The 14,200-nt window shown below is 39.6% G+C and overlaps 1 protein-coding gene across 8 annotated transcripts in view; it reads right to left on the reverse strand.

Moving 5' to 3' along the window:
* Positions 1 to 6,446: 6,446 nt before the first annotated feature.
* DOCK11 (dedicator of cytokinesis 11) overlaps positions 6,447 to 14,200 on the reverse strand; it is an 80,155-nt gene continuing 72,401 nt past the window's right edge. For 7 of the 8 annotated variants that reach the window (XM_065077647.1, XM_065077645.1, XM_065077648.1 and 4 more), the window contains 5 exons: positions 13,053 to 13,263; positions 12,523 to 12,713; positions 11,766 to 11,866; positions 10,403 to 10,541; positions 6,447 to 7,832 (listed from right to left, as the gene is read on the reverse strand). In XM_065077647.1, the coding sequence (XP_064933719.1) occupies positions 7,710 to 7,832; positions 10,403 to 10,541; positions 11,766 to 11,866; positions 12,523 to 12,713; positions 13,053 to 13,263 (765 nt within the window). In that variant the 3' untranslated portion in view covers positions 6,447 to 7,709. Of the gene's footprint in view, positions 7,833 to 7,926; positions 7,940 to 10,402; positions 10,542 to 11,765; positions 11,867 to 12,522; positions 12,714 to 13,052; positions 13,264 to 14,200 lie in introns of all 8 variants that reach the window. The other variant, XM_065077646.1, reaches the window with a different exon arrangement.

Genomic DNA, 14,200 nt, shown 5'->3' on the forward strand with positions numbered 1-14,200 from the left:
GGGCTGGGCTCCCGGCCCCTGCCGCCGCTGGCACAGCTGGCCCACGGATGCCCACTTCAGCGGGGCTGGTCTGCGTTTTTGTTGCGAGGGGAGCTCCCTACGACACCCCCCGGCCCCTCTCCCTTCCCTGCGTTGTCCACCCCTTGTGTCACCCCATGTGTCGCCTTCCTTCCAGTCTCTGCTGGCCATCGCTGCCTCCCGCATCCACACCACGGAGACACTTTGGTTCCCCACGGAGCCTTCTGTGCCTCCCAGGGGCCCTCTCCAAGCCCCACCACGGCCCTGCCGCAAAACCAGGGCTTCAGTGTCGCTGAGGGACCCTGAGCGCTTCCCGCTCACCCTTTGCAGTGGCCACCACCGTGGACCATGCGCCTCACTGTGCTGCTTCCCCGCTCCAGGCCGGTGCCCCACCGAGCCCTCCTGCAGCACCCAGCCAATTCCCCTCGCATTGCACTTCAGCATGACCACAAACTTGGAAAGATCCTGTTTTGGGAGTCAAAGTCGTTTTCCTTTTACAACCAAATCTATACTCTGCTCCTGCAACTATTGAAATGTGCCCAAGACATTCGTATCCTCTCACCAGAAAATCAACCATGTGAGCAAAACCCCTGCTAGTTCTTTTGTTGTTAAACCTAGTTATTCAGTCCCCCTGGCAGAAGTCCTTGTTTCAAATTCCCTCCTGCAAATTCAGGTCATTTTTAGAGTTCTCATCTGTACTAAAAATTCATATAGTTCTTTTTCTGACCTGCTATTACAGAACCTTCTTTCTACAAACTTCCCCACACACCCTCTGCTTCAGCCCCTGCCGAACATCATATGGTCACTTGCAGTTTTGTTCTCACTTTTATTGGTGTGACGTGGCAAGTAGTTTTTCCAAATTTCCACAGAATTGGCAATATTGAGTGATATTTTTATACATTCCAGGACAAGAAAACATTTGGGATAACGCTCTTACTCCTGAACTAGATTTTGTGGTAGCTAGCAAGCTTGCTCCTTGTTGCCACCCAAATATAGGTATTATAAACATAGTACAGATCCAACAGAGAGGAAACTTTGGCTGAGTTTCAAGGCAAACCAAACTTTACTAGTGAAAATTACTTATTCTTAAGCCAACAGAACGTTTCAGTATTTACTCAGCTCTTCAAGAAGTTTTGCAAGAATTCATCTGCTTTTAAGACACTAGTTTTAGAAAACGGGAAGTGGATCTTTTTATGATAGGGCGGGGAATATCCTGTGTTGATTTTTTTGGTTTGGTTTGGTTTGTTTGTTGTGCGATTTTGTTTCCCTGCCTGTTTGTTTTTATACTCCTGGGAAAAGAAGAGGATTTAGCAAATTTCCTGGTTGCGATTAGTAAGCGCCACAGGGCTTGCAATGATAATCAAATAAAAACTGTGGCTTAAAAGTTCCAGGACATGGAACACTGAAGCTGTGTGACTGTGATCAGAGTGTACAGTATCTATAGCCGGCATGGACCACGCCTGCCAGTGATGACCTTTGTCAGTAAGGCTGATCCGAGATACTGCAATCTCTCTCCTGCTTTTGGTTTCCTTGCTAATTTTTTTTCCTTCCTTCTTTCTGTTTCATCCACTCTCTCCTGGGGGAGCCAGCGCCAAGCATGCATCCAATGGTTTGTATGCTTTTGGCTGCCTGCCCATTATCAGAGGCAGCTGAAATGTTTTTCCTCAGCTTGCTCCCTCCTCCCCAAGTGCTTGGCTTGTCATCACATTCCCGTTACGGTGCACGGCAATCAGAACTCCTGCCAAAGCCCAAAGCCTTTGATCCCTGCCACCTACCTGCGACTTGCCATTTCTCAACCTCATTGAGTCCCGTCCTGCATCTTTCTGCCGCAAACCTCATGCTCGCTCATGTTCTCAGACAATACGCCTGCGCTGTTGTGACGGGAAAACATACAGACACACCTGAGGTATCTTTAAAATAATCTGTTAAATAAGTACTTGGGGTATGGCTTCATGCTTGGTGTAAACTGATTTATGATCATGCTTGTGATCTGCCCTTGGCCGAGTGTTCCTGCCGTTTCCACCTACACAACCAAAGCTGGTGATCGTGGGGCTGCACATTGAGTTTGCTGATGCATTAAAAAAGAACAACTAGCAATCTTTTTCTGTGCATATTCCCTATCTCAGATTAAGAAACGATGCTGATGCATGGTGTGGCTGCATGATCACCAGGTCCAACAAGAGGCCGCGGTAATTAGCAGCATGATGCTGCGGGGAATTGTCCCTTTTGGGACCAGAAGAGTACTCAGTTGCCACACACTGATGGCGAGATTCCTTCTGTACCATTTCTGATTTTGCAGCAGCTTGTGTCAATATTTCAGGCCTCACCTGACATAATTATGGGCTCTTCAGAAAATGGCTGGGGTCAGTTCAAAAAAGAGCTCAGCCAATTAGAATATATCTGGATCTGAAGCACAAAAATCCAAAATCATGAGCTGAAAAACCCCGGTCTGACTCATGGGGCCTCTCCCTTTTCGACCTCATTGTTCTTTGGGGAACATTCAGAGGTTTGTGATAGGTGTGTTCAAAATGGCCATGAACTCTGCAAATTCTCTCTGAGCTGCTGCCCAAGCATCACCAGAAATCAGAAATTATGCAGAATAAAAACTATGTCCTTTAAAGAGCACTTTAGGGTAGATATGGAACCATGTAACCCTCTCCAATAAATTGCTATTGCAAGTCTGTGCATCAACTCTCCTGCTCACAGTTCCCTAAATGCCAAGGTCTATTTAATTCCTCTGTTTATTCAGCAAGGGAATAACTCCTTCACCAATCAGCAGAGGCAGGGCATGAACCTGGTTCTACAGCTGTTTGGCCAAGGCTTGTGAGAGCCCCATACAGGAAGCCTCAGAGGTAAAAACAGCAGCAGAAAATGCAGTTTGTCCTTTATCCACTGGTGAGGTAAATAGCAATACTTATACCTGACTTCATCACATCATATAATAGCCAATACAACTGCCTGAGCTTGGCATATATATATATTAGTATACACATATATATTAGTATACTGGCAACCGAATCTAGTCTTTTGAGTTAGTTGGAGTAGAGCAGCAGTAAGTACATTCCCAAAGGGCATTAGTCTGGGTTTGAAAACTGGAAATACAAACCAGAGCAAAAACCTGATCACAAACTTACTGAATATTCTTTAGGAAAGCAGGGTGATTTGCTATGACATTTCCTCACTGTTCATTCACGTTATTTCTATTTATAAATTTGTAGGCACCTCTGTGCTTGTCTTTGGTTTCCCAATGAATTATGTTTTCGGATCCTCCAAGCTGGATGTGCAAATGCTGCACATCAGTGTTGTCCTCCTTCAGTATTTCTGAATCAGCTGCTCATATTTGCTGCTGAATATTTTACTATTAGCAGTTTCGTTTGGTGTACCTATCTGTTTGAAGACTTATTACAGTCATCTTTGGAGGCAGTGTATGTGGTAGCTCATTTGACTGGGTTTTAGTCCCATGAATCTTACACTGGTATTAGCTTCAGATCACTCACCCTGTTTTGTGAAGGGAAAAAAACCCCACCCTAATCAAAACATGTGTATTACAATGCTCATTTTTCCTGGTTTTGTAGTCTTTTATTTTGACCTGGAATAAACTCTCTTTTATCTGAAGTGACTGAAATGTGATTTTGCTCTGGTTTCTTGTCCAAGTCATTGATTCTTCAAGAAACACAAACAAGAATAAAACCAGTAATATAGGATTGCTGGTCTCAGAAGCTCTGGAGTAGCATTGTGTATTACTCAGTGTCACAGGTACATCAGTCAACAACCAAGGCAAACAGGATGTACCAGTCTGTTGTCACACACAGAAGGTTAAACAGGACTTGTACAACACACATACATACAACACACACAATAAAAGCACTTCTGTTATGAATAGGTAGTAGCAGGTGTCAAATTTACAAGAAAATAGAGTAAATTACATCCAGAATAGTGGAAATATTACGTGTATATCATGAGTGGTTCACCATTGCTTGACACAAGCATATTATTTAAAGGTTAAGTACTACAGTCTGTGGTTTCATATTAGCTGTACTCAGTATTCCTAAATCCAGTAAGAACCTCTGGTTTAATTAGAAGAATTCAGCTCAATGAACATCATGGGCTCAAAAGTCTCATAAAAATGAAACTACATGCTACTCCCCTCAAGTGGGTAGACTGAATAACATGTAGTTTCATTTTTATGAGACTTTTGAGCCCATGATTTCCACTTAGGTTTTCCTCCACTCCTTTTGGGCTGTGTTACATCACATTGTAGGGTCATTCTGGAGCCTGCTGGGAAGTCCGTGGGGCTCTGTCTGTACAAGAAGGGAAAATGAACATGTTTTATCTACTTTGAGATAAAAGGTGTCATGCTTATGCAAACTCTCATTCTATATCAAAATACCATGTGGTATATGTTCAAAAGGCTTCTGGAACAAAATAAACACGTTACACACTACAAGTATCCTCACATCCATGCTTTTGCAATTGTTGACCTACCTCATGAAAATTTCAGTTATCAGAAGAAATTTAGAACATTGAGTAGTATATAGAAACATACCCCTGAATGCAGTAAATTCTGCATCCCAAATTTTTTGGGAAAAGAAACATAACTCTGAAGTTATTTGTCTTAACATACTACTTTCTAATCTCTGCAGAGAGAAAAGCAGTAAGGCAAATAAGAGAATAAATGTTTACACTTTGCTTACTCTGTCTAGATGTATAAATCTCTAAAAGCATGTTCTTGTACATAAAGTGCTGGCAGACCCTGTGGTACTTTGTATGTCGTATTTGCAAACCATCTGTCTCTGACACATCCAGAACAGTCCTGATAATGAGAGTAGCCAAGTGCTCTTAATCCTCATTGACAGATACTTTGTCCTGTTTCTTCACCTTTTATGCAAATAATTGTGTGATTGCAAAATTGCCAATTCATCACTTCTGGAGGCTTGACATGTTAATACAGCAATTTTACAGCAAACGGAATTAAAGGTGTATATATGAAATATATATGTGTGTAGCTATATGGATATAAAGAGGGCATGTGAGATCATCATTTGATATATGCCTACTAATTTTTACAGATGAAAATCTCCCACCATTCCTTAGGCAGTATAAGAAAAACAAAAGTGTTAATGAACAAGGAACATTTATATTCTTCGAAAAAAGGTAGCAAATAGGAATTACGCAATGTGAGTACCGGCTACATAAAACAGGCACATATACATTACGCTCCCCAGGTATATCTGTCAATTAAGCTATTTCAACTAGAAATAAGAAAAAATCTGGAGGGCTTCTTTAAATTGAGTCAGTTATGAAGGAAAAGGATAGGAAGAGGAATGGGAACACCTTCTTGGTGCTGTCGTCCAGATACAGCTGTAAAATATCTAATGACCAGTCCCTGTCATTTCTAGATTGGTGAAAATGTAAAGAAAAAACAAGGCTGGTTTGTTAAGAGTCTTCACAACCCATCTGAAAAGGACAATTTTTTCTTGTGAGATTTTTCTATGAAAAATTCAGTCAAATTATTTACCTGCAGGACAGAAGATAAATCCTTAGGGCATGATCAGTTTTGTTCTTCATCAAAACTGCATGTAAGTCTGTATTCTGAACTGTACTGACTGTATATATTCAAGTTGGATGGGTATTAAATATTTTCTTTTTCTTTTCCTGAACTATTGAGACAATTTTCCAGTATATTAAATTGAAACAACAAGACGGCGCCAATACCAACAATAAATTGAGAAGTTCAAACAAAAATTCATCTTGGACCACTAAAGATATCTGAAGATGTAAGAATTTCACTGGAATATCAGCAAAAGTAATGAATTGAAAATTCACCCAACAATGTTATTTCAGTACATTAAAGACATCAAACCACATGAATAACAATTTCACTACAATTCTAGGGAAACTATTAGGTTGCTGTAGTATTTAAAAGAGCTACAGAGCAAGAGCTTTTGGATGTCCAGATCTCATCATTGCTGACTGTATTCAAGATACACCTTTAGTACTGATATTTAGAGTTTAACTAACTCAAAAAATAATTTTGTAAATGTATCCACTATTACACAGCTTCATAATCTTTTAGTAATTTGGAAAACTCTCACTATGTGCCTTTAAATATTATTTGTTGAAAGACAAAAATCAATAAGGTAGTGACCATATTTAAACACACTGGTCTCTCTTCCTCTTTCTGTTAAGCTAAATTTAGAGCCTGCCTGGCATAAAAGCACATACAAGCAGGAATGTGATCTGTTTGTTACATTGCCATATCCGTGTTTTGGTTACAACAGCTAATAGGTGACTTCACGGATCACAACATTATTTTCTCAGCAGACCATTAATTTTAGGTATTTAGAATCACACACAAGAAACATTTTGGAATGTCGTCCAGTTACTATTTGAAGATAATTTTTGTAACGGAAATCAGAAGCTTAACATTTTATAGACACTATTGCCAAGCTGAACACCCAGCTGGAGTCCTTTTATTATGACATTTTGTTACATATCCTTAAAAAACCCACCCTTCCCATATGAACTACTGGAACCCTATTTACAATTGACATGATTTTGAAAAACACAGATGTTAAAAATGTTGCTGGATAAAAGAATTACTGATCTGTTTTCTTCTTCTTGCATCTACAAATGTCCTATTAAACAAAAGAGAGATACTGTATTAAAGATCAGCAGGGGGAGAAGGAATAAAAGAATTGGGAAAATACATTTTCTCCAAAGACCTGAGAGATAAAAATAAAGGGCTTTCAGAAAACAGATGTGTTTAACAGAAGGGAACATGCACGTCATATGTGGTTAAAAAAACCCCTCAATTTTGTATGAGTTATTTTGACAAACTGCATTTTTTTAAAGCACGTCTCACAGATTTTTAGATTTTTTCTAAAAGGTGTTGAAGCACTTCATAATTCTCAACTCAGTTTAAGGTGTCTTCAGAGTTTATATCTGTGTGAGACCATGAGTGGTAAGCAGAAAAATCATTATCAAATGCCAAAGCTCTTGGGTTGTCCTCTGTGACTACAACCCTTCCTCCTGCAGCCGTGAGAAGCCAAAATTGAAATCAGCTATAGTAATCTCAGCTCTCATGGAGTTTACTTCAGAATTATTTGTTCAGAGGCTGTACAAAAATTATCGTTTCTGAATTAGGTTTTACTTATTCCATACCAGGGCGAGTTTATTCTCCTTGTGTGCATGCAATTGGGCATCTGGACCTCAGGTCACTTTTTAGAAGGCGAAGGTCTCTTACTAGCAACTATGATTTCTCCTTCATGTTCCCTGTCCAACAAAGCTTTTAGCAGCAAATACAATAAAATGCTAATTTCTATATACTCTATGCTTCTTCTATTTACAAAGTGGTTTTACATTTTATTATATTCCATTGTACAACTTTACATAGTACCATTATCGTTTCAATTCAGAGTTCAGCAATTCAATACACACTTAGATAACTGCCTTTCCATCTCCTGTTATACATTTAGCTTAAAAAAAAGAGTAGAAAACAAGCACAGTGGTGCAATGTCCAGGCACTTTCAATGTTGCTCAGCAAAATAAGCAAGCACCCTGTTTGAAAGCATGGCAACCTTTTTTGAAAAAAAACATATTGAATCTTTGCTCATCATGGACTCTTTTAAACATCCTTTTTACAGTTCCAAGTATTCCTGAGAAAGCTCTGTAAAATATGACTGATATGTTTATATTTCAGCAGTGGGTCTAAGTGAACAGTAACTTCCATCACTAGATGTTCCGCTGATTGCACAGAAGACATGTAGGGAGTCGTGCATCCATGGCGAATGCATTGTATCTTCGTGGTAGATCTAGACAAAACAAAATAGTCACAAATTCAGTAACACTATCAGTTCATTACTATAATCAAGCTGTTTGAAAAGGTATGCAAAAGAGATATCCAACCTTGTCTTCAAAGCTGTTTCGCAAAGGCAGCATAATAAAAATGAGAAAGAAGAGTAATTTAGAAATTTCTGTAGCATTCATATATACACTGTCCTGTGCACTATTAGATGATTTTTAATTACAGCTATCCAGTATAGGAAAGAAACAATTCTCTATATAGCAATTTTTTACTATATCTTAGCAGTAACAGAATTTTAACCATTTATTTGGAGTATGTGCGGCTAAATACAGCACTCACTACATCCATGCCATGTGGTGAGATTTTGTAGTTTATAACCCGAAGGATGGTCTTACAGCACTGGTGGAGCTGCTCTAGAGCCAACTGTGTATTTGTTTTTCACCCTGTGGTTCGCCAGTCAACAAGTTCGTTAGCCTGAATTTACATTAGTGAAACTGAGATCACTGGCCATCATAAACAGCGTCTGGACATCCAGTCTTCCACCACTCTCTGAGGCTTCCTGTAACTGTTCTGCTGCAGTTTTACCATTTTTTTGGTGTTTACATTTCCCCAACTTAAAACATCTGTAGACAGGTCACAGGCTGACCCAGTGAGTTACACATCTGCCCTGCCAGCTCACCCTAAGTACACTGCCCATGTTGTTTTGTGGCACTGACAATATTTAGAAAAACATATGTTATTTGCAATGACAACCCTAAATTAATGCAATACGCTTCTTATGTTTGACTGAGTAATTTTGCAAAAGAGGAAAACATGTTCCATTAAGTGTAATTTGTTAGACACTTAGGTCATTTGATAGCAATACAAAGTTCAAGTCAGCAGTTATCTACATAATTTGTATAACCATAAAGAATGGTGCTCATAAATGTGATCTTTTAATCTGGCTTTTGATCTAATACAAAAAGAAAGTGAAAAGTACGTCCTTCCCAGTGAGCCCTTCACATGGACATTTCAGTTGTTATAATATTTTGCCCGTTAACCAAAGACAACATGACAGTGAATTTGCAAATCTAACAGGATAATAGGGAGTGTGATTTAACAATGCTTCTTTGTTCTAAGATAACCTTAACTATTGTACTGCAACGGTGCAGAACTGAGCGATTTGGTTTTGATTTGACTATTGCAGAATTCAGAAACCAGAAACGTTTTAACAGCTGCATGCAAATTAAATGTCTTGGAAAGGTTTACTTTTGAACAACTTAGAGTAAGCAGGTGGCAACTCCTATGAACCGACATTGCTGAAGGAAATTTGTATGCATGGTGGGTAATGTACATGAAAAACACTAGTGTGCAGAATGTGCAAAATTCATAGTTTGCACACTGAGAAAATAGTGGTCATAAGCAGAATAGTAGAGAAATCTAATGAAAGGGGGATGAAGCAGTCACTCTCAAATGGACCCTCTCTTATACTCCTACAACAAAATTCAGCCCCATCATAAAACTGCACATACTGTTACCCTGAAATTAGATTGTAATCTTCCAAAGCAAGACTTCATTTGATTCCAATAAACATTATTTTATTGTAAACAAACCTAACTTACAAATATCAACCTGGTGCAGTTGTATTATTTTGCCACTTGCATATTTTTGCATTAATGTGCAAAACTGCTCACCTTATTGTGGAATCTGCCTATATATTTTTAGTGATTTAAAGTGTTGCATTTTTAATTAATAGTCACACATGGACTGTAGGTTGAGTAACTGGGAGATTCTGAAAACATTGCTTTGAATTTCAAGTACTGTGAACCACAATGCAGCCTGTACTGTTCATTTTATGTGCTTGATAGTGTAAATCTACACTGAGCTTTCTTTTGTCATAATCATGGCAAAATTAAAGAGCAGAAGTATAGAGATCACTTCAGAAAGCCAGTTTTCATCTAATTTCACAGCACAATACCAGATAGATGTGCAACTGTTGTTTGGATCTCTCACATCTCTGATGCTACTATTAGATCTATTTTCCTAGAAAGACTCAAGAAAACGTTAAGATATAGGTCAGATAAATGAGCACAAATGTTTTAATAGTGCCTATAAATAGTGTATTGGCATCAGGCCAAAATTAAAATATAACATCCTTTAGGGAAAAAATTATAATAATAAAAAAAGGAAATTAAGCTGGACATAACAGAGGAAATGGAAATTTTGGCAGAGAATTTTGACTTGTGACTTATCACAGGATTGTTACAATGTAGAAAACATGAGGAAAAATGTGTCACAGGATTTCTGATGAGCAGAGCAGCTAGTAAACTAATGGTTTGTGTCAGCAAAGACTCCAACCTGAAGCACACTGTACACCAACACCAGGCTGAGACCTTCCATCAACAGAAGTCGCTTTTAAGAATCCACCAAGTGCTTAGTTTACTTTTCATGTCCAGCTACTCGCCTTTTAATAATATATTTCGCTAAATGACATGAAAAGTGATCAAGTTTTCAATTAGTTTTCAGTGAGTTTTCAGCATTAGCTCATTTTCAAGCACGGAGAACCACCTCTGTGGGCTCCTGAGATGCAGTACGTGCCTGTTCGTGGATGATGTCAGAAAGCTCTTTCACCATGTCCCGGAAGTTTGATTTTAGGCCCTCATGGTACTCCACTTGATCCTCCTTAATGAGTCGCTCGTTGAGCTCCAGAGCAATTCCACAAGCTTGTATAAACTTCCTGGGGAGGAAAGGAATGAACTTTGGGCATTTGAATAACCCAGTCTTCTGCTAAAACAAACAACCAGATAGGCAAATATTTCTGTTCTTTTTTTCCTCTCTCTCTCTCTCTCTCTCCCCACTTTTCTCCAATGTTTGGGACAAGTCACATTCTAGAAGCATTGCTGGCACAGTGGATCGGGGAATGGGGAGCGACTGCAACACAGGATTGAGCTTTCTGCTGGAGCTCCTTCCAGCCTGGACCCTCAGCAGATGGGACACACACACCCCCAGTGCAACACAGTGTTCTCGCACCTTCTCCCCAGCCCGTTATGGTTATTCAGTTTATTTCACATGCATGTTTCTCCCTTTTTACAGAATATAATGAAAATACAAGCATGACTTAGATTTTTTGCATGAAATAGAGTTTGTGTTTGTCCTTCTGGTTGCACTGCAAGGCTAGAAAGTAAAACAGCCTTTTCACTGTCCTGCATCCCTGCACAGGATTGCAGGGATTGTTCTCTTATTTGTTTCATGGTTTGCTAGGTTACTTAATATAGGGAAGGAAAATAGGATTGGCCCCAATGCTGCTCCTTCCATACAGTAACCAATAGACAAAATGGGGGTCACCAGCACCCCGTAACGAATGCAGAAGCTGGTGGGCAACCAGTTTCTCCTGAGACGTCCAAAAAGTAATGTGGTGATCTTGGGAGACACTTTCATGTGGGAGGTAAAACCTGCCCTAAGGGACAGGAGTTGTAAAAACGCTTGTGCAAGTCGTATAGTTTCAAAAATTAGCAAAAGAAACAAGAATGATCATCGCCCATAAACTGGAAGGGCATTTGCTTTAAAATATTTCAAGTTCATCATCATCAAGGAAAAAATCTCCCTTTGGAAAGACTGGGAAACAATGCACAATATGAAAGATCCCCGAACACAAGGTTTTCAAACACACTTTTTTCACACTATAACCTCAAATACCCACACAAATTATTGAAGCAGGCAGTCAATCAAATCTTCCTATGGAGATCACAGCCCTAAGCATGGGAACTCTTGACATATATTGTTACATTGACTTTTTTCATATGTCTGAGCACCCACAGATCTTTATAAGATCCAACCTGCATCTTTATAAGGCACATCTGAGCATTCAGCATCTGCTGATTTTGGAGACAGGCAAAACATAAGCAAAGCAGGTACCATGTTCCAGCCAGCTGGCAGGTTTTTGTCACATTAGAAATCCTACCTGAACATTTCTTTTAACTCATTCACCTTCTTAGTGGGATATTTGCTGGACTGGCTGTCACTTAAGAAAGCTCTGGCATAGGCCAAGGGACCAGCATTAACCTAGAATCAAAACCGAAATAAATAATTTATGTTGGAACTTCCGTTGATTTGCTAAAAGCAGTTATGAAGGCAATATATATATATTATTTTTTTACAAAAACATTTAGCATACTATTTCAATGCTACCAACCCTGCATGACTCATGTCACCGGAGGCCCCTGAAGTTTCAAAACTTGAGTATTTGTTTCTCTATCTAGTTTTTTTAAGACCAAAAGATAAATGGAGATTAAAAGAGAGATTCAATTCATTTCCTCATGCTTTCACCCTGTTTCTGTTTGAAAAAGCACTATGGTCTGAGTCCTAAGGTCGTTTATCCAGCTTGAGAAAGATCATGTTCACAAAAAGGCTATTTGTGCCTGATATTTACAGAACAATCTTTAAGAATTAAGTATATTTCAGCATTCACCCATGGCTAACTAAGGTATAATTACACTTAGACTTGACAATGTAAACATCAATGGACAAAATACTAATTACCATGTGCCACCCGCTAATGTACCACTGCATGTGGCAGGGCAAGCTGTGCTGGCAGACTGACTGCTGCCTTGCTGCAGACGAGGTAGTTAATGATTTCTGGAGGGTAAATGTGTTATGCTGAGATGACTCACTCAGAGATGTGTAAATAAATGTAATTTTGAAAGGACGTCAAGCCTTACCTGCACAGAAACACAGCCTTGCAATTTGAGTTGCAGCTGGATCATGTCAACATCACCAGCAGAGCAGAGTTTCTGCAGCTCTGCTGTCTTGTCTTTTATTTCATCAGTAGCGACATCAATTGGTTTTAAATTAACCTGATGTTCATAATTAACTGGAATTCTCTTCTTTACGTATGGAAAGGAGTTCAAAGCTAGCAGAAACAGCAAAGGAAGTTTATAGATTGAGAAGTCATGAAGCGAATATGAGTGCTCTTCATAGAACATACACAAGCAGATCCTTGCCCTCAGGATTTTATTCCGTGTTTGTGAAATCCTGAACATGCCTATAATTACCAGTATGACTTATTAATTTGTAAAAATTTGCACACAGAAATATAAGGTAAATTCCCCTCCCAACCAGAATGTTGTATCACAATTCTGATTAAGTAGCTCAGACAATTTCCGACTCTCTAGGGATATTTTCGTGAACTAAAATAGTCTAAAAATAGTCCCTGATACATACTGTATCATGTTCAGATGCTTGTACTTACTAGTTAGAATGGTCCTTTTTTTACACTGCTCTTCCACACTGCCATGCTTCTTTCCAGATAAAGTGTAAGGAGTTTCAAATACAAATCTGTTGATGTTATGATTTCTTTCAAATTCAGTCTTTCTTTCAGAGATTTCTTTGTCTTCGAAATACGGCTTCACATAAGTCACTTGAATATGGGCATACTTAGGATCAAGGTCTTTAATGTTGACCTGTGAAATAACAGGGTTACTCACTAGAGGAACCGATGTTAATAACTCAACGTACAGTTACTTAATTATCTCCAGGGATCTGTTTTAAACTGACTCCTTGCTGAACCAGCCCCATTGTATGCAGGTGGATGACACACAAAACACTCCCCTTGACCTTAGCTGTGATGTCTAGACCACCTGCTAGCAGACAGACAAGACAAGGAGGTGTAGCACAAGAAATATCTCATCTGGTGCCAAATAAGCTGCATCTGGAACATGTAGCCATCTGCATCACCTCACCCATCAATGCAGCATGTGCCTGAGATACGTGGTCCTTCTAATATGGCCCTATTGGTTCCAGGCCATGTGCTAATATTCATCCAGTACTGGGCCACAGCAAGCAAATCTGAGGGCTTGCACAAACCAAGCTTCGGGATCACCAGTATCACCTTTGGTAACCCAGACATATCAACGGTTGCATCACCTTTGGTAACCCAGACGCATGTGAACAGCCCTTGCAGGGAGCATTAATGGATATTCCATAGAAAAAGGAAGGAGCTACAGCTATAAGGTCACAAAAGATTTTCTTTTAGACATGCAGTGCCAAAGCAACAAATAACTCCACTTCAAATCATCTGCTCCTCTGCACTGGCTCCTACTGCCTCCCAACAACAGGGTTCCGTGAGATGTGGATTGCAATTTTCCATTCATAATTCCAAATTCAGTTATTTCCACCTTGGAGTCAGATCAGCACCAAAACTTATCCAGCTGTGCAACATGTCGACAGAAGAGCATGAGGGTGTGAGGGGCAATTGGATGCAACGTGCCTGGAGGACGCTGAAATATGGGGCTCGCTCCTCTCTTTCTACTGGTAGAAGGAAGGGATGATCTGTTATCTCTCAGCTTCAGCTCCACAGAGCAAAGCTCCTCCTTCTGTGCTCCATTTGCACAATGCTTA

This window comes from Columba livia, chromosome 12 (assembly GCF_036013475.1).
Source record: "Columba livia isolate bColLiv1 breed racing homer chromosome 12, bColLiv1.pat.W.v2, whole genome shotgun sequence".
Classification (NCBI taxonomy): Eukaryota; Metazoa; Chordata; class Aves; order Columbiformes; family Columbidae; genus Columba; species Columba livia.